The sequence below is a fragment of the Pteropus medius genome, unplaced genomic scaffold (assembly GCF_902729225.1).
Source record: "Pteropus medius unplaced genomic scaffold, Ma_sr-lr_union100, whole genome shotgun sequence".
NCBI lineage: Eukaryota > Metazoa > Chordata > Mammalia > Chiroptera > Pteropodidae > Pteropus > Pteropus medius.
Window position 1 is genome coordinate 7,325,621 of NW_024342647.1, and position 21,274 is coordinate 7,346,894.

The 21,274-nt window shown below is 44.2% G+C and overlaps 1 protein-coding gene across 1 annotated transcript in view; it reads left to right on the forward strand.

Moving 5' to 3' along the window:
• Positions 1 to 21,274, forward strand: part of SNX30 (sorting nexin family member 30) — a 90,238-nt gene that overhangs the window by 62,078 nt on the left and 6,886 nt on the right. Inside the window, exons 7-8 of the mRNA XM_039866904.1 lie at positions 10,271 to 10,357; positions 19,619 to 19,771. Coding sequence (XP_039722838.1) covers positions 10,271 to 10,357; positions 19,619 to 19,771 — 240 coding nt within the window. The remainder of the gene's footprint in view (positions 1 to 10,270; positions 10,358 to 19,618; positions 19,772 to 21,274) is intronic.

The following is a 21,274-nucleotide window of genomic DNA, read 5'->3' on the forward strand; positions in this document are numbered from 1 at the left end:
CTTGAGAAGGGGAGTGAAAAAAATTAATAAATCAACTAGTTACAGAAACTTTATTATGGAAAGTTGCAAGCATATACAAAAGCAGAGAGAATAGTATGACGAGCTCTCATATACCCATCACTCTTGTTTCATCTCGTTTTATCAGGTATGAAGTTTTAAGGCCCCTGATACATGGTAAAGTGTGGACAATGGAAATGAAGCCTGTTCCTGGTAGAATGAATTCCTGTCTCATATATACTCTATTAAGCTGTTAGTAGAACACTTTCAAAGATAGGTTCAGGTCAAGATCTCATGGCGATCTTGGAAAATGGTATAAATTTCCTTATCTGTGAGGTGGAAATAATGATAGTGATGATAAGGGTAAAACTCGCACATGAGATCATTAACCTGTGACAGCTTTGTTGGTAATTACTGGAACCGAGGCTGAAAACCAAGGCTTCTGACTCTACATTTGTAACTCATTCTCCTCTATTATACTGTATTTTTTTAAAATCGAGATCTGCTCATTGTATATTTAATCCTGTGACTGAAAGAAGTATAGCGAGGCATCCTGGGGTTGGGGAGGTGGGCAAAGTGGGCAAGGGGGGGTCAGAAGTACAAACTTCCAGTTACAAAATAAGTCATGGGATTCAGTGTACAGGATGATAACTTCAGTTAACAATGTATTTTATATTTGAAATTTGCTAAAAGAATAGATCTTAAAAGTTGTCATCGTAAGAAAAAAAAAAATAACTACCGTATGTGTGATGATGGATGTTAACTAGTCTTATCTTGGTGATCATTTCACAATATATACAAGTATCAAAACATCATGTCGTGTACCTGAAACTAATGTAATGTTATATATGATTTATATCTCAGTAAAAAAGCACCCCAACTTGCTTAAAATAAACCAGAATATTTTGCTTTACTTATAAAGTTAATAGTATCTGTTTTTGTGAACAAAAATAAATTTGTCTTTTATATAGACTCACCCTTCATCAAAAATGCTCCCTTAACAACTAGCCTGACTGAAAATCTGATACATACATGGTCCTGGTATATTACAGTACATATTACTTTGTTCTTGCATGTGGCAAGTATCTTAGTACTTAATATGCATTTGTACCCGAAGAAGGCTTCTAAATTGTCATTTGGCAAGGATTTATCTGGTGTCTTTGTTAAAATATTACTTGTGTGAGTAATTGAAGTTACACATCAAAGAAACACTTGTTTGCTTTCCTTCTTTACCCCTTGTGTGAGGCATATGTATTAAGTTTCTTGTTTACTGAGCCTGAAAAAATGTTAATCAGGTTAATCAAGCTTGGAGAATGGGATTGTACATAGTGTTGTCTGGGGAGAGGCATGGCAGAGGAAGTGTTGACTGGCAGCCTCTGAAAGTATAGCTCTGCCACATGGTGAGCTGAGCTAAGACTAGCTAGAAAGAAATGAGGCCTCCTGCTCCCCATTTTTCCATCAGTGAAATATATTGGCATAGTGGTCTGGGCAAGGCAGGAGTGATTTTATGGCAAAGCCAAGACTGCATGTGGGATTGTCAGAGTCTGTGTGGCCAGGACTGAAGACATTGGGAAAGTGGTAGGTGTCTTAAGTGGATCCCATGCCTTTTGACATTGCTGCTTGTTAAGAATTAACTATATTCCTCTGTGAGAGTCATATAATTCCACTTCCAAAATAACTTTCCGATTTTTAAGGTATAAATGGTACAAACTTTGCTCTTCAGCTTGCTGAAGGCCAGATTGTGAAACTCGTTCTTACAACTACCAAATGGTCTTCAGGACTGAGAGAGTTCTGGTTTTGTTTTGGTAAGGAGATACTGGTGTGACTACATCTTGTCAGTCTACTCCTTTTGTGATGGCCTTGAGTAAACCAAGGTGGGTATTTGTCCTCATCATTTGGAGTCGGGCCTGTGACTTTGAAATTTGAAGTAGTAGAGTGTCGGGCGCATGAAGAAAATGCTGGAGATCAATGAAGCCCTCTCCTAATGCGGCTAAGGTTGGGACTCCTCTCCGAGGTTGAAAAGCCCTTTGGGATCATCTTGCCTAACTGGCTCATTTTATAGATGAAGAAACAGAGCCCCATAGGTAAATCTTTTCTGTGTCTCATGACCACGGTTCTAATGACTAGTCACTTTGAATCTGTCTCTTTACATTGGCCAAGAAGGAAACCGGATCAGTTACTGCTTTTCAAGGCTGAGTCTCAATTGTCTTTCTTTAAGTGCAATTGTGGTTGATACATTCTGATCCCTTTGGAGGTAGAGAGAAGGCACAGAAAAATGAGGGCTTTTATCAGGCCATGTGGAATAGATAGACCATATTCAGTGAACAATGAGGACAGCGAGTACCAGAAAGATGGTTGAAGATGTGTATTCCAAGGATGCTGTGGAGCGAGAGTGAACAAGGCCTGGAAGCAGGGGTACCAGATTTACCCTCAGGCCTGGAACTCAAGTTAAACATGCCGTAGACATCTGCAGGTGAGCCCTTATACGGGATTTCACATCCTGTACCTGGTGTATGTGTAAAACAGAATTAGGATAGTGACGGGCTGGAAGGGAATATCTTAAGAGTTTTTACCAAATTTCTGGCAATGCCTTTTAAATATGGATGTCGTTATGACCAGGCCAAGAGCTGGAGAAGCTTTATTTAAGATGGTTAGGGCAGGACCATCTTATTGCCCACCCTGTCTTCTTCCTAGAAGGTAGTCAGCAAATATTTAATTGGATTTGACAATGTGGTGAATTTGGAATATTTACAGATGTGTAACTATAGCATATCATGTATCTTGTTATTTTTAAGACACACGTTTATGGACAAGTCAAAGAGCATGCTTATCTCAGAGGTGTCAGTGAATGGCTGGAGCGAGATGAGAGAAGAGTGGGCGGTAAGGAAAAGCTACACAGAGGAAGTGGCTTCAGTTGGAAATGTGTATGACATATAGGAGTGACTGTGCAAATATCAGAGGACGGAGCATTTTAGGCAGAGGGAACAGCCAATGCAAAGGTTCTAAAGCAGAAATGAGCTTGGTGTCTTTACAGGTCAGAAAGGCCCGTGCGAGCGGAGCCCAGTGAGCAGGAGAGGAAGTGGGAGGAGTTGAGGTCAAAGACATAGTCAAGGGCCGAGACATAAGTAGTATCTTACAGGCCATGGGTGGTAAGAGTCTGGGTTTTATTCTTAGGAATAAAAGGGAAGCTATTTGGTTTTGTGCGGAGGAATGACAGGATACATTTTCCACTTTAAGAAGACAGATAGTGCCACAGTGTGGGGAATGGGTTGCAGAGAGCGAGAGTGGAGGTGGGGGGACCAGTTAGGAGACTGTCACAGGAAGCCAAAGGGCAGATAACTAAGATGGTGGAGCTTAGATGCCGGTGATGGAGAAGTGGGTGGATTGGGGGTGGATTTTGGATGAGGAGCCATCCAGACTTGCTGCTATATTAATGTGAAGTAAGCAAGGGAGAAATTGAGGGTGACTCCTGAGTTTTAGCGTCAACAACTGCATGGACAGTGGTACAGTTTTTTGGGATGGAGAAATCTGGGAGAATAGATTGGGCAGTTGGGAATCATGTGTTTTGGCCATGTTGAGTTTAAAATGCCTGTTAGTCATTAAAGTTAGTCATGGCAGCTGGTGATGAGTTTAGTTCAGAATGGGAATGGAAATCTAGGAATCTTTTGCATATAGATGGTGTGTAAATCTATGAAAGTTGGGGATATCATCTAGTGATGAGATTGAGGTAGTCGAGGACTGCTCCCTGAGGCATGGCACTGTTTAATGGTCTAGAACCTAATTAAGAGGAGGAACAAGTAGAAAAGGAGACTGAGAAGGAATGGTCAGTGCAGTAGGATAAAAAAGTCAAGATTCCCTCAGTGAAGCCAAGAGAAAGGTTTTCAGGAGAAGGAATGTGATAAACAGCGACCAGTAGGTTTAATAATATGGAGGTCATTGGTATTTGTGATTAGAGGTCTCAGATGTGGGTACAGAAATTTGAGATTAACGACAGTTTGTCTTTGAGTTAGAGATGCTCAAATGCCAATTTAATTGTGAGGTGGTTTCTTCAGCCTGCCCACTGTTCTGGGGCCAAAAGGGGGAGCCAACAAGTCAAATAACTAGTTTATGCTTTAGATTGACCAGTTCTGGTGCCTTTCAAAAGCTAAAAATATTTTCCAAAGATTCATCGAGAAGTCTTTAGCCTAAACAAAAATGATTATAGATTGGGGCCCTAATTTCTTGAAAATATGAAGAAGTGGGATGTAAAAATGTATATGATCTCAAATGTTTTTTTAAAAATTAGCAAAGTGTAAAAATTAAAACTCAGATTCTCAATCATGGCAGCCTGAATACATTTTTAAACTTCCCCTTCTTGATGAACTTGCACCAAAATGACTCTAGAATGATTTTTTGAAAAAAATAGAAACCTGCGAGGACAAAGAGTGACAGGATGGGAAACCATAGCAGGACAGTTGGGGACTAGAAAACAAATTTAGAGGCGAGAAGAGACAGGGGACTAAGGTGACCGTGAGGTAAAAGTAAGAAGCCACCTGGTTTACTCTGCAGAACCATTCGAAAGGTTAGGAATTGGCAGCACCCAGTGTTCTGGGACTTATGGGGAAATAGAGCTGATGAGAACGATTCATCAGTAGTCTGTTTAAGAAGCAGTTTGAGCTTCTGATTCTTTTCTCTCTCCCCGCCCAAAGGCCACTGTTCCCTCTCCACTCTGGCAGAACTAGAGGTATAGTCTTTGGAGGGGATATAGTAGAGGTTTTCTGGGCCAAGAGATACCAGGCCAGTTGATGGTTGGGGCTAAAATTCTAAAATTAGGATGTTAAGTTAAAGGTTACTGAATATTGAGACTCTTAGTTATTTTCCTCTGTTTGGCTCTTAGCCTTCTGTCGTCTCTGCAGGGATTAGAAGATCTTCTTTTCTAGAAGATCTCAACACGCCAGGAGAAGAGACTAAGTAGGAGATGCTAATATTGGAAGGGAGTGGGGGAACCACAGCGAAATGACCCAGCAGAGTCCTTATAGAGAATCATCAACAAGCCCTTGACGTGCAAAGAGCTTTCAGTCAGTTTTTCAGTGTTTCCCTCTTGGATGAGTGAGCATACAAGAGTCACCAATATTTAAGGAATGATTCTAATTTGAATATCAAGTAAAAACAAAGAAGAAAAAGCATATTGAGTGAAACATCATTGAAGGAGAAGGAGATTTCCAGGGAAAAAAATCATTAATATCTTCAAAAAGAGAAGAGATATCACAGCCATAAAACAAGAATTTTTTAAAGATCCAGAGAACAAAGTTCATGGATTTAAATTAAGACTATAATAGAAGTGAACAAAACAAAATAAATCAATAAAAGAGTTAGAAGAGAAAGTTAAGGAAATCACATATAAATAGAAACGAAAAGACAGGTGGAGGATTGGAGAGAAAAAAATATGAAAATGAGAAGACTAAACTATAATATTCAATAACAGAAGTGCCAGGAAGGAAAACAGAAATGGGGAGGACCAAAGAAGTCATTCAAGAGAAGAGACTTGAAGTGAAGACATAATATGTTACCGGTTGTGCCTGAAAGATGGATGCCCTTTCCCCGACCTCTACATTTTCTTTTCGTATTTTCTAATTTTGACATAACAAATATCTTTTAAAGTTAGGGGGGAAATATGTGATGTCAGTATCATTGTATTCCTGATATTGCCCTAGAATATTTAACTAACAGGTGGTCCGGTTTTCAATAAAATGAATGTGTAAAAGAAGCACGTTGAGTGAAACAACCTAAATTCAATCATTTACTCAGAAATGATGTCACCAGGACCAAGTCAGACTCATTTTCCTGCCTGTAGGAAAATGCTCTCCTAGAGGGCCACCAAAAAACAGGCCCCAGGGCAATCTATGTTGGGTGTTTGATTTTTATTTTCCCTTGAGTGTCTTTCTTTATTACTGAGTATTCAGTGTTCTACACAGATTCCTCTGGGGTCTTTTGGGCTGTCAGCCCTTGGCGTATTAGGGAATGACCCATTCTGTTCTCAGTTCTCTATGCTGGGCTAAGCCGTTCCTGCTATTTTCATATACTTCCTCAACCCTGCATCCAGATATCCCTCTTACAAAAAGATTTAAAACTTAAAATCCTTCTGGACCTGAGCAGGCTTTGGGATAGCTGCTGACCTTCTGCACTGGGACTCTTTTTGGACTGTTACAAACCCTACAAGTTTGTGAGTCCACAGCCTCGCCAGGGGGAAATGTGAGCGTGTGCTCCAGGGGTGGAGAGGTAAATACTGAGCTTTCCTGTTGATGCCGACCATTGTGGCAGTTTCTGGGAAAGAATCCAGTGTAGATGTCGAAAGCCAAACCACAGAATGTACCTGTGATCCAACTTCCAGGTACTTTTGTCATCGTTTATAATAAACATTTGGATGATGAGTATTATGTTTTCATTAACTTTTATGATGGGAAAATCAAACACATCCAAAAATAAAGCGAAGGCATAACAATTCCCCAGGAACCCATCAGCCAGCGCCAAAGTTGTCCGCTCATGGTCCATCTTGTTCTGTAGCTCTGCTCCCACCCGCTCCCAGCCTCCACCCTCTGGATTGTTTTAAAGCAAACCCCAGACATCATATCAGTTTGTATAAGAATATTTTAGTATGTATCTCTAATATACAAGCATTCTTTTAAAAGAGAAAAAGAACCACATTATCATCACACCTAAAGAAATTTTCTTCGTATTCTCGAATATCCATTTAGTGTTCGATTTCCTTAATTCTCTCAGACATTATTTTTATAGATTTTTTTTCCCCCAAGTCAGGATCCAGATAAAATCCATATGTTAGTTGATATGTTTTTGAACGTTTTAAAAATCCCTCCCCATCTATTTTCTTTGCAATTTATTTGTTAAACTGAGTATTTTTTCTGTTCATATTGGAAAAGAAGGGTAGTAAAGTTGTATATTACTAGGACCATTTTGAAATCGTGATGAATGCTCTATATTAAAAAAAAATACAGTGTTCCAGAGAGATTTATTCCACATCTTGAATGAAAAGTCACCTTGTCATTGAGGCCCTCCCTGGCCACCCTACGTACAATTCCGCCATCTTCCAAACCTTTGGCATTTTATATCCTCCATTCCTGTTTCACTTTTCCTCCCCAACATCTAGCGTTACCTGACGTGCTATGTATTAATATATTTTACTTGTGTATTGTCTGCCTCCCCTCTGGAATGCAAGCTCCACGAAGGCAAGACTTTTGCAGATTTTGTTCTCTACTGTATTCCCAGCACCTGGATAGATGAATGAAGAAATATTAAGGCAGGACAGAAACAGGGTGAAGATGGCTATGTAGAGGAGGTGCAGACAGGTACAAAGCATAATGAGGAAATTATCTCCAAGCACTTGACCTTTTTGATTTCTGGTACCCACTAGAATCAGAGATCCCTATAAAGCTCAGATGATGAATACCTTTTGCTTGCCACTCAGTGATGGGGGCTCGTCTCTGTCAGTGCTGACTTGGTCTGTTGGCCCTTTCAGCCCATTGCAGGTTCAGGCCCCATCAGCCACAGGCTGGTCAGCCAGTTTTATCAACAGAGCCTATGTTGTTTGGGGTGGGAGGCCAGTCCTTTCAAACCATCACCAACAATGTGCAAAGGTACTCTCAACAAGGATGGGAGTCTTAACCAGATTATCTTGATTCCAAAAGTGTTTCCCAACATTTATTGTGATCGAATTGCAGTCAGACTGGGAAACCACAGGCCATGCTGGAATGTAGCAGGAAAAGCCCGAGTGAGTCACCCCTGTGGTATTAACCATCCGTGTGCCTTCAACCTCCACTGCACCTCAGTGTTCTTGTATATAAGATGGGGATAATACCCTTTCACTTATTCAGGGTTGTTGTGAGCTTTTGTTGTTGTCCAGTGATGCGGAGATGTTAGCACAAACCCTCCAGTCAGCCTGCATGAGAAGGCAGCGATCCGGCCACCGTGGGCGAGGCCAAGGGTAACAGTGGCCGAGGAGACAGAGGGCCGACCTCTCCTTTGGGCCAGGGAAGGCCCAGGCTGACTGGGGGAGGGCATGTGGCTTAATCTTGGGGCCCCCTCTCCTTTTTGGGGGGTAGTAGAGGAGATGCACTGGGGCTGTTTCAGCTGCGTGGAGCTGACACCTCTCTCTCCATCCCTTCCTGCCTGGGGGCCTTGGCTATCTCAGCAGTTCTTGCCACACTGGCAGAGTGTATGTTGCTGGGACAACTCACCCACATTCCCGTTCCTTGTCTGGATATGAGGCATCCTATGAAGGGCGTACGTGGCAGTGATAAGGAGTCCAGTGGCCTCCCTTCCTATGTCTCATTTCCCCTGGTGACCCACATTCATGTCCCTAAGGATAGTATCGGGCGTTTATTTCTCTAGGGTGGAGATTATGATTTTTACAACTGCTGGTGCCAGACTAGTAGATTTAGAATATTTTCTGGGCTCTATGAAGGCCAGAAAGGACCCCTGGGGTTTTTTGTTTGTTTTACCCAGATCTGTGCTGTCCAGTATGACAGCCACTAGTCACAGGTGGCTATTTAAGTTTTAATCCAAATTCATTAAAATTAAATACAAATTTAAATCCAGTTCCTCACTCACACTAGCCGTATTTCAAGGGCTCAGTTGGCACGTAGGGCTAGTGGCTCCTGTATGGAACCTGCCCACAGCAGAAAGTCCTGTCCAGCAGCACCGGAAACCACCCTGCTCAAAGCGTGGGGAGGGGACTCGCGAGCACTTAGGAGACAGATGTGTGGCAAACAATGAAAAATAAGCTATTGCGAGTTTCACCTCATGTTCTTCTCATGGTAAAGCACCGCTTGAAGTAAATTCTTTACGGGAAGACTCAAGGTTCCCTGTGTTGACACATTCCATTAGAAGGTTGTCCCCAGAGTTCTCTCAACTATTCAGTCACTCATCACCTTTCAGCACGTTGTCGGGGACACAAGATGCCCACCGCTTGGCCAGGAAACGGCTCCTACCCTCCTGACTTCATGCTCTGCCGGAAGGTCGCTATGGGAAAAGAGGAAGATTAGAAGCTTCTATAGCCCTGCGTGACTTCTGAGTTGGTGGGAAAGAAAAATTCTTACCACTCGTGGTTTGCCGTTTGTAATTCTACTAAAAGAAGAACAAGGAAACCCTTGGATGAAACATGCTCTTCTAGAATGTCAGCTGTAAGCTTTTCTATTCCACCTGGTGGCATCGCCGCAGCAGAGCCAGGACTAGGTGGTTTAGGGAGACACGCTCAGGAGCTGACCTTGTACTTGCACAGGCCCAAGAGTGAGTGTCTTCTTCAACTTTGCGCCCTGGGCATTTGGTTCGTCACCCAGGCTGGCTCTCTCTGAGCCCGTTTAATGCTCACTCAGGCAGGCTCGCGACATGGTCACAGGGATTCTGGATGCATGCTCAGTTCATTTAGCACCTGCAGCTTTACCATGTGTCTGTACCTCCTCCCTCCACGGAGCCCCTCAGGTAGGGAGTGTTCTCTGTATACCTGGCCTAGAGTGGAGGACAATTAAACAGCTAACAGATCAATGAGAAAATCAGCCTGCCAAGGATTGACTCAGCGAATTAATGAGTCAGGAACTCTCTGGGCTTAGACTTTTCCGTTAACAGTTCAGAGAATGTCCTATGTTGTCACCTGCCAGCCTTCACATTTTGGCACAGCTAAGTTCTCTCCGCACACGGGGAAGCCAAGAGCCCTGTCATCACCACGGCCGTGGATGGGCACCGCCCACCCCACTTGCCCTCCCTGGAATTCCGTCACTTTCCCAGCCAGGCTGAGCTATCCCACTAGAAAGCTCAGCCTCTGAGAATGGTTCTCCTTCCCTCCTTAACTCGCCCTAAAGTGAAAAATGAGTTTGAAAATTTTGGATAACATTGTGTTTTGTTCAAATGTGGTAAAGATGTTTCTATAAATTGTTACTGTATTTCCTCCCGGAGTTGGTTTAGGACTAAGTCTTAAACGTCTTTCTCACCCCAGCTCATTTCTTAGATAGCCTTTCTACCAGCTCTGCCCTCTCTCTTCCTAAGTTGGAAAATGTTTGCGTGAATTAATAAAGTTTGCCCTTTCCAACAAACAACCACAACAACAAAACTCTGCTTCTTCCAGAGTCCATGTCACATGTCACAAAGTAGCCAAGGTGTCCTGGGAGCCCATGGCTGGGCCTGGGGGCCATGATTTGGGGAAGGATAGGATAAAGAATGGGCCTGGGGCTTGGATGCTCCTTTGCGAACTGTTTTACATGCTTCCTCTTTCTGCCTCCCACAGAGCGTATTGAAGAAGAGGGACCAAGTGCAAGCAGAGTACGAAGCCAAACTGGAAGCTGTGGCTCTGAGAAAGGAAGACCGCCCCAAGGTCAGGGACGCCCCCCAGGGAGTGGTGGGCTGCAGGCTGCGGTCGCCCTGCCCAGTGAATCTTATCCCTCGATTCAGGGCGGTGTCGATGCTTCCACTGCCCTCTCTTTGCTCTCTTTCCTGTGTTATTCTTGGTGCTCCTAATGTGCACTTGGGGTTGAGTTTTCTGCTGTTTCCTGTTGGCTTGTTTGTTTTTAAGACTTCAGCTCTGCCATTCATAGGCGGTTCCTCTCTCTATAAAATGGGGTCAGGAGAAAGGGGAAGAAGCGTGTAAATCAAAAGTATAGTTTGTGGGCTGGTCACACACACTGTTACTGATCCACGGTGGGAAAAGTATAGACGTTGAACGGAAGCGCTTGATAGCAATTTGACATTTGTTGAACGCTCGAGGTGACTGTCGTCAAACTAGCATGGAGAGTTGCATGTGGAGCAAGTTGCATATTGGTTGTGCACAGTAGGACTACAGCTTGGTTGGTTCGGGGGGAAAAAGCCAATAAAAAATGGGCCTGTACCATAAAGCGCTTGATCTAGCTTGTTTATGATGCCTTCCAGCTCCAGTGCTCTGGGTCTAGATAGAGGATCGCGAATGTAAAGATGCTTCTGTTGTATTTGTCACTCCCATTCGTTGCCTCTCTCTTCCCCCAGACAGCCAAGATTAAAAATGAGAGTAATAATAGCCAACGTGCAAGTGCTAACAATGGGCTAAGCACTTTACGTCATCTCGTTTATTTCATACAACAATCATGTGGTTCGGGAACCATCATTATTCTCATGTGGGAGATGAGCCAACTGAGGCCCAAGGTCACACAGCTAGCAAGTGATGGAGCCCAGAGCACAGCCTGCGGTCTGACTTTAGAACCTTGCCAGCCACCGTTATGTTACTCTGCTCCTTTTTGTTTATAATTGGGAGGTGTATTTGTTTTCCAAAAAGGCGTAGGGTAGAGAATGTTATTAGAAAGGCAAGTAGTGGGGTCCCCAGTTTCAGGGAAGAAGTTTGACATCAGAACTGTTTGTTTGGTTTTATTCCTCTGTCTTGGTCCTCAGTGCTGCTTCTGTGCTGAAATATACCTGGAAAGGAACTAGCTTTGGGCATTTGAAACTCAAACCTCAGAAATGGCACACATTCACTCTATATAGTAGTTTTTTATATTAATGGCACTGCGTGATCACCACAGCAGTCATCTGAGGCCCAGAGGGAAGGCAGTGTTCTTTCCTCATTTCATGGGTGAGGAAACAAGGCTCGAAGCAGCTCATAAATTGCGCAGTTTTCTTGATGCCAAAGGTCTTTATCCAATATCCAATATGTTTATCTCATTGCTTCCCGTGTCACCCACAGTGGTCTACACAAGAGGGTGAAGGCTGCATGCATCTTACAGGAAGTCAGATGATAAAGATTGGGACTCTTGTCATTGGCCCAGTATATGTAGCTGGGGCTTGGTCGGAGAGCTAGGTACCCTCCCTTTCGTCCACAGGCTGTCAGCTCTCTTCTATGTGTCACAAGGGAGGACATACCAGAAATGCAGCTGTGTGCAAGGCCGCCCTCTGTCTCCCAGCTGCCTGTCCCATTGACTAGTCTGGTTGTCCTTGTGAGATTTTGGAACATGGTGCCATCTGCTGAGCCCTCGTCTCAGTCTCATTTCAAGGAATGACATGGAAAGCTGTGTTTACATATTTCAAATTTTCATTCTCAAAATTTAGCTCTCAAATATAAATAGAGAAGTTGCTTTTCCTGGCTAGGGAAGAAAGGAAAGATGGCAAGTTCTGCCCCTGGCCTAATTTAGAAGCTGAGGATCCTGTATTTAAACGATGTCAGTCTAATAGTCCTGTCAGCATTTGTACTTGATCAGCACTAAATACAAGCTTTCTCAGAGGTTGATTTTGTCATTTAATATATGTTCAGCCCTATGTGGAACAGTTCTTTTACAAAGACAGGAGCTGAAGATTTGAATAATAGGCCAAATGAAATCTTGATTTTGCCTTGGCCGGGAAGTTCACATCCGCCTTGGAGCAGATGGAGCAGAGGGAACAGCTGGTTCTGGCTCCCGAGTTCTGGTTGCAGGGTCTCCCGCCTCATGCTTTCCCTTCGTTCCTAGCCAGGGTGTCTTCTCTTCTCCTACCAGTGGGTGTTGAAATCTTCCTGCTGCTGCTGATCTCACTTCCCGAGAGCATCACTGACCCATATGACTCATTCTCTTGGCCACAGGACTTCTTAGAAGAGGGGAGGTTTCTTTCCATATCATGGGAGGAACCAGTAGGTTTTAGACACAGCTACATTCTCTTAGCAGGCCATAGGTTGGCAGTCTTTGCCTGCCTTCTTTCTGGTGGGATACTGAGCCATGACAAAGTTATTCTTGCTACCCGCTTAGCAGTTGTGATGTTTAACAACAAAACAGAGGCTGTCTGGATGGTGTACCAGTGAGCGTGAGCTAACAGAAATCGTACCACCAGTTTTGGATCTGGGGCAGCAGCTCCTTTGGTGGGCAGAGGTGGGCTCATTCGGCAACCTGTCCAAGTCGACCGTGGTTTGGGAGAAAGAGCACAGAATTCAGAATCAGATGGGCCTGGCGTCAAATCCCAGCTCTGCCCCCTGGATTTGGACTGGTTTGTTCATGAGCCTTCGTGGGGTTCAACACATGATTGTTTTCAGGACATAAAGATCCACGTAGCATCAGATGCAGTAACAGGCGCTCCCTCGACGGAGCCTCTGCTTTCCATGCTAGCCCTAGTTGTCTCAAGTAGGAATGCCAAATGCAAACTGTGTTTTCTGGGTTTGTTGTCACTTGTGATTTTTGATGTCGAAACAGATTTCAACACTGTTTCGAGTATTGTTCCTTTGTGTCCTAAAGCTTCCCCTGCTTTCCTGCTCCTCCCAACCGCCTGTCCTCCCTGACCACCCATTAGCAGGTAGAGAGACATCTAGGAAATGAATAGTTTAAGGTTTTGCCGCGCTTTGTTTTATGAGGTTTTGGGCTCTGCTTTCCAGAGCTGCTGTTGGTGAGATAAAAACCAGGGTACCAGGAAGTGTGTCAGCTGGTTTTACCCCAAGGGCTTAACGAGTTCTACTGTTAGTAACTGATAGTGAGAGCAAGGTTGTTCACAGGTCCATCGCAGAGAGGTGGGAAAGGAGAGGGTTCCAGCTGAAGGCTGGGGAGTTCGTGCGGGGAAGGGCCTCAGGTCTGGGGGCTTACCTCGTTTTGAGGTAGAATCTTGAAAAGTTGTTCTGAAGAGTGAGGGAAGGTTGTTTTGGGGAAGCCATGGAGTAGTATCAAATCTAATCAATTTTCCATAACCCAGAAGAAGGAAATGGCCTTGCAGGTGTCTGTGACCCTCACTGCGAGTCTCACGTAGGAGTGGCTGTTCTTAGGACAAAGTAGTGAGTCCTGCGGCTCCAGCTGTTGCTCTGGGAGCCCTGAGCATGCAGTTCGTCAGTGTGTACTGAGGTGGTCGGTGATGAGGTCTGTCCAGCTGAGGGAAAATGTTTAGCATCGTAGAATTTAAAGTTTTGATTTGTTTTTAGGTTGAAGAGACTCAGCAGACCCTGAAGTAATTCCTTCTCAGGGAGACGGAGCTTTGGATTGTGTACACTTCATATTAATTTTGAAGTGAGAGAAGTTAAAGGCTCTCAGTTGGGGGCTGCCTGCCTTCTGCTGGATCTGTTAGGACCACAGACATGTGTGAACCTTAGAATTTGACCTTCCTTAGAAGCTAGGGAGGGCATCGAAGCTATTTCTAGAAACAAAGAGGGGCCGAGGAATTGCATTTAAGATGAGATGGGAAGCATACATACCCTAATGTGAACATGAGGGTAAACTCTGGAGGGAACTTGGAGGGTTAATTCTGCATTTGACTCTTTTTAATGCTTATATGTTCAAATGTTGCTAATTCAAAAAAGAACAAAGAAGGGATGCCAAGAGAGAATGCTTTATAAAAATCTTAACGATTATCTTCAAAAGGTAAAAANGTGTGTGTGTGAGGGGAGGGGTCTGGCTTTTGTAAGCATGTGTAGACGAACACTAGAGGGACTGAGGGAGAACATGGACCTTCCCGTGGGTCTTCAGTGTCTGTGTCTGCTAGCTCCTTTCAGCTTTCATGCCGGTGAGCTCATGGCTTCTCTGTTCTTGACACATTTTCTGCCCTTTCTTTTCCCTTCTCACCTGCCAGTCTCTGAAGTGTGTTTCTTATCTATTAAAAAAGACAAACAAACAAAAAGCATTTTTTTTTCAGGCCACCAATGACTTCCTATTTGCCCAGTTCATTTCCATCTGGACTCTATCTCAGTGTTTTCTCAACTTTTTTTCATCTCGCAGCTCACATAGGACATGAAAAGATTTGTATGACACGCTGGGATAAACAGACCAGGTTGCTTGAAGCTCGAGGTCAGACGCCTGGAACCCTGGCTTCCCAGAGGCCGGGGCCGTCAGCGTCGCTGCCATTCACACAGCACCCGCTAGGAAGCTCTGCCCCACCTTCTCCCCAGCAGCGTATGGCTGAGAAGACCACCGTCTTGAATTGCTTCTGTCACTAGCCCTGGCACCTGTCCCATAGCAGCCATGAACCCCATCTTCCCCGTGTGTATTTGTACACCCGTGTTCATAGCAGCATTATGCACGATAGTCAAAAGGTGGAAGCAACTCAAGTGTTTATCCACAGGTGAATGAACAGAATATGGTATATACATACAATGAATTATTATTCAGCCTTAAAAAGGAAGGAAATTCTGACACAAGCTACAACATGGAGGAACCGTGAGGACATTATGCTAATGGAAATAAGCTGGTCACAAAAAAAGACATAAAAAGTGCCCTGGGACTTTTTAAAATCCACCCTCATTATGGGAGCAGATAATGTGACATCTCCAGCCTAGCTCTAATAAGGACACTGAAGTAGAGATTTATATTGTAGGACCTAGGAATGCCTGGTCCATGGAAAGAGCTCACTAATACATTTTTAAATGAATATTGAGAGAATTTACATTACCATCCTGTGTCCCAACACACAAAAATGCTTAATCTCATCATATATTACCCTCGTTTTATCACTCCAACAGCCCATATTCGGTAATAGATATTCTCAGGAGTGATAGGGGAGCTGATGCGAAAAATGCAGTCCTGTTCTCTATTTAGACCTTTTTGTCTTTTGAGGTCTTATCTGGCGATGTTGTTTTCCTTCTTGGTATCTTGTGGCAAGCAACACCCCACCATGAGCATTGGATATTGCTGTCTCGACGTCCTTCAGACACGAGTCAGCATAACAATCCCTCAGTCAAAAAATTAAAACATGGAGATAAGAAGGAATACGGGATGTTTCTGGTCCGTGAACTGATTGTCACAAAACTACCATCCAAAAAGGAACAAAAGCAAGAAAAATGTGATTCTGAGTGTCCGATGTCAGCAGCCGTCCTCTTCATAAAGCTGGGCAGATTCCGCAGCTGGTGGAGTCAGACAGCCCATCCCAATTCCTCTCATTCTCTCCAGTTAAGCCCTTCCCCCGCCTCCTTCTTACGCTTCTGTGGCCCTGTCCTCTCTGCCTCACTTCCTGCTTCTCTGCCCATTTTCTTAGTGACCTGTGCTGATTCCTTTATTAACCCTATAAATGTAGGCTTTTCCATGAGTTCTACCTGATGACCCTTCTTTCCTCATATATATTATTCTCCCATATATTTAAAATTCTTTTAATGGTGGCAAAATACACATAACGTCTTAACTATTTTAAACTGTACAGTTTAGCAAAGTTAAGTAGCTTATACAAGTGGAATCATACAATATTCGTCTTTTTGTAACCGGCTTATTTCCATTAGAATAACGTCCTCACGGTTCCTCCATGTTGTAGCTTGTGTCAGAATTTCCTTCCTTTTTAAGGCTGAGTAATAATTTATTGTATGTATATACTATATTTTGTTCATTCACCTGTGGATAAACACTTGAGTTGCTTCCACCTTTTGACTATCGTGCATAATGCTGCTATGAACAAATACACAGTTGAGACCCTGCTTCCTGTTCTTCTGTGTGTATACCCATAAGTGGAATTGTTAGATTATATGGAAATTATATTTTTAATATTTAATATTCTGGTTTTGACAGTTGGCTGTTCCTTTTTACATTTCCACCTACAGTATATAAGGGTTCCAGTTTTCCCACGTCCTCGCCCACATTTATTTATTTATTTTATTATTTTTTTTAATAATAGCCATCCTCATAGCCATCCTTCATGTGCTTGTTGGCCAGTGATGTGGAGCATCTCCACAGCTTCTGTGGAGATGTCTATTCAAGTCCTTTGCTCATTTTGAAATCGGGTTGTTTGTGTTATCGTCGTTGAGCTGGTTTAGCAGCCTCACGTGTGGGGAAGTTCTCACCCTTCCCATGGGCGCAGCTCTCTCTTTTGTCTAGCCTGTGGACCTGTCCTTTATCCTGAGCCCTGCAGTGGACTTTTGCCACCCTAGACATCCAGACTACAAATGTCAGGCTCTCCCGTGATTTTCTATATCCTATATCTCACGTGTGGTCAATTGCCACATCTGTCAGTTCTATGTTTACCAGGCTGGTCTGAGCCATCCTCTACCTTCTGGTGTTACAGCCACTGCCCTTCCTGGTGCCAGGGTGCCGGGGGTGATCTCATGACAGTGTATTATGTTGTTGACTCATCTCTGATCTTTAGTGAAATCTGAGGTGGAGTAGCATGAAGTTTGAAAGAACACATTTAATTATAATAGTTTTATATTTGGAAAACAAAAAAGTAACCCCTTTTTATGAGTCGTGGAATAAAGCTTAATAAAATATTCTGACCTGAGGAACTATGCAGCTGATAAGTTATCTTTTGTGAACGTTGATTTGTAATATCGATACTGATCAGAACTAACAAGCATTTGTTGAATGCTTCATATATGCCAGGTGCCAAGTGTTTTATGCATTCTATCTTATTTAACCTCATAACAGCCTTGTAAGGTGGATAGTATTATCTAGAAAAAGAAGCTGAGGCATAGAGAAGCCCAAAGTCACTCGTCTAGTAAGTGTTAGATGCAGTATTCAAACTCTGGAAGTCTTGCTCCGTAACTGTCTTATAGTTAGAGGAAGCACAAGGTGTTTCTATTTTCCAAAAGAGGGCATGAGTTCAATGGACCGCAGAAAACCTGGCCTTCAGGACGAGTCCCAGCTTCTCATCTTCTACCCCCCACCCAAGTAGTCTGCCAGCGGAAGTTCTCTCTCTATGCCTCTGTGAGCGTTATGGCCTGTGAGCTATTCCTGCGGTGAGTCTCGGTGTTTTCTCACTTCTGTCACTTGCATGTACTGTCACTCTAGAGCGCCCTCTCCCCCATCATTACATGTCCCGCTTCTGTCATCTTTGAAGCGTCACCTTCGTGGTATTTCTTCAATGAAGCCTGATCTCACATTCCAGTTGGACTTGCTCTCCAGTTCCACCTCAAAATGCGCTCATCACGGGGCTCGAGAGCGAAGTGAAAGCACTTGGAACATCTCACCTTACTGTCCAAGCAGGTTCAGTTTCTTCCCGAGTAGACCTTAGGCAACTGGAGACAAGTTTGCCTAATGAGACGCGTGCACTTTTATATTCCTCGGTGCCAGGCCTGGATTGTGTTGTGAAAATGATAAGCTGAAAATATTTCCCAAAGCGAAGCTTGGGCGATCATCACAGGCAGAGCTATAGTTCTGACTCTTCATTTTTGTGGGTCATCCAGAGTTCCCATCCCTAGACAGACCCAGGAATCTTTCCTGCACAAGAACTTTTCATCAGAGAGCCCGGGCTCTCTGTCCTCCCTTTCCCCCTGACAAGGTTGTCTTTTCAGAGCTTTGCTTTTCCTCTCAGCAGAAGCAGTTTTGTTAAGCAAATAGGAAGTTGCCGTGAGGCACTTTCACCCAGATGCTAAAATGAGCGGTGCCCAGGAGAGGAATAAGGAACTGGATTGTTCCTGCAGGAAGACGAGGCTGGCCAGAGACACCGGCTCAGTGGGCGAACCAGTGAGGCTGGTTCTCCAGATGTTTGTGTGGAGTAATGGTTTGGGTGCAGCAAAGCCGAGGCAGTTCCGCCTGAGGTGGCCAACAGTAGTGGGCGAATCAGCGGGGAAAGGCAAGAGTGACTTCAGTCGTGGCATCAAAAGAAGATCCAGTCTTTTTTTTTTTTTTTTTAAATTCCAGAAGCTTAAGTGCTTTGGAGAAGGTTCTTTTCCTCTCTGAAAAGAAAAGTTCCTTCACCTTTTAAGTTGCCCAGGATGCCTCATTATATCTTTCTCTCTACCTCATCCTCGTCTTGCCCAAGTTTAGTTCCCATGCCAGGCACTTTTGGATCCCCTTACCTAGGCTGCTTTGCTTTCCTTGCTCCTGGATACTGCAGCCATCTTCGAATGGTTTGGGTGGCAGATGGCCAAGTGTCATCAGCACTTTTGGAAGCCCTGAAGGTGCCCAGCTCCCTCATGTTTGGCCTCACCATTACTGGTGTTTCTGGGTCAGCTCCTTGCCCCTAAGTTCAGGGAATAAAACGTCCCTGGTTGGTAGAGACTGACCCTGAAGGTGACCCACAGCTTGGACACATCGAGGTTCACAGGCCCCAACACACACAATGTACAAGGCTCCATTAGTTGTTGGAAGCATTTACAGGTGTGGGTTTGACCCACCTTTGGGCACGTTGACCCCCTGGCCACCATGAAGTCCCCATGGAGCTCTTGAGTTAGGAGAGAAAGCTAGCTTTGTGCTTGGAGAATCAGGGCAATCATTTTCCGTTAACTTCTCACAATATTGGATGTTCTCTCTCTAGATGGATAAAACTCACCAAAGTGAAAGTCTTGAAATTCAGACAACATAGTTCCATTTTGAGAAAGTCTTCTCAGCTTCTTAAAGAAAAACTTGAAATCACCTGCTACATTTTTCTTCTTCGTATTTCACATTCTTTTGACACACACATTTTTACACATGGATGGGGAAAAAAATAAGGAACCAAAGTTGTTTGACTCCGAATTGCAGTGTTTCTTCTTCCTGTTTGTAAGTGAGAGTGGTGTGGGTGGTGTTTTCCCATGAGTTTCCATTGTGCTTGGATGGGTTTGAAGAAGATTTGGGTCATGGTAGTCTTTTTCAGAATTTCTTCTTAGACCTGAAAACCCTAGGCCCTGCCTTCAAATAAATGCCTCCAGAAGAGAGTGTGTTTGTGGCGTTTTAATGTAGAAATTTGGCCCTTCACAAATGAGCGAGCGGAGGAGCTCGAGGCGTGAGAAACCAGTTACACATACAAAGTACCCACTTACGTGTCCCCATTCTAGGTGCCAGCGGATGTTGAGAAGTGTCAGGATCGGATGGAGTGTTTCAATGCTGATCTGAAGGCTGACATGGAGAGGTGGCAGAACAACAAGAGGCAGGACTTCCGGCAGCTGCTCATGGGGATGGCCGACAAGAACATCCAGTACTATGAGAAGGTAACGCACGTGCCGATGAGACCACGGCTCTCTCATTAAGGAAGCGTCTCCGGCAGCGAGAGCCTTTCATCAGTGCCTGTCTGAAGCCCAGAAGCGGGGATCCTGCCGGTCCCACCTTTTTGCCTTACTTTATGTGTTTATTCTTAGCAACCCCTGCACGTCGTCACCCAGCTGTGCTGGATGTGGGGCTGGTTTTAGGAGCAGGGACCACGCAGGTGCCCACAGGGGTTTCACCTTCACTCACTGCCGATGGCAGCAGCAGTTCTGTCTTCCAGGCTCTTCGGTCCTGATGGCTGTTTCCCAGAGTCAGTCGGGCCTGAAGCACAGGGCTGCCCCTAGTTAATGGAGGTTTCGGAGTTCATTTAATGTGATCTTGGGTTACTTTAATGGAGGCTTTGGTGTTACTTTGGGGTCACAGCTTAAAGAACTGCCTGTTACAGTTCTATATATAGGGTTTCTTCACTTTTATTGTGCCATGGATCCCTTTGGTCATCTGGTGAAAACTGTAGACCCCTTATCAGAATACTGTTTGTTTTGGGGGAAAAAAAAGACTTTACAATGCTACTTTTAAGTAACCTAAAATAAACGTATGTAGATTTACAAAGGAAAACTATTAAAAACAATGTGTTTTTTTTTTTTTTTTTCATGAATTCCCATTATCACAAACAGGGTCCCTGTCTTGGGCCCTGGCCATGGCTCCTGCATACATGTAACATGCTTTCTGTGTGCTTGCTGTGTGCAAGGCATGGCTGTACATTACTAAACAACATGCAGGACTCTTGCCATGAAGGAGCCCTCGGTCTAGTGGAGGAAATTCGTTAATACAAGAATTCTACCGCTTCAAAGTGGGATCAAGCTTTTGAGGACCACAAAGAAAGCTGGTGTGGCCTTGGTTCCTTCATCACTGACAAAGTAGGACCCCTCCAGATCTGAGATGATGGGCTAGGGAGAAAGCAGGGCCCAGAATGCCACAGATCCTGCCCTGGCTGTCTTGCTGAAAGCAGACTCCTGGGAGCTCCCCAGGCTTCCTCATGTAGGGCGGGGACCTGAGTCTAGCTTCTTCCGCAACCTCAGAGTCACCAAGGAAGGGAAACGGAGGGGGATTTCACCACTTCTCTCCTCTCTCCCTGGCTTCGCCTGAGGATTCTCTCTCTCCTCCCACCTCCTCAGAACCCTTCCCCAGAGGACTGTTTTACTCCCGGGCTGCTTCGAACACAGGCCTTGTGTGATTCCCTTGTCCTCCTTTTGCAAAAGACCGTTCAAAGGGAGAACCATTTCTGCTAAGCAGGTTGCTCTTGAGGAGCGTGCCAGAGTCATCTAAGTTCTTGGCCCTTCACAGGGATCTGGAATGAAGAGGATTGGTGTTGTGGAAAGAACATTTGTTTTGGTTTTATGAGCTCTACCGCTTACTAGCTGTGTATCTTGGGAAAGTTATTTAATCTCTCTGAGTCCCATTTCACCCATCTATGAAATGTGTGTGTGAGAGATAAATAATAATTCTAC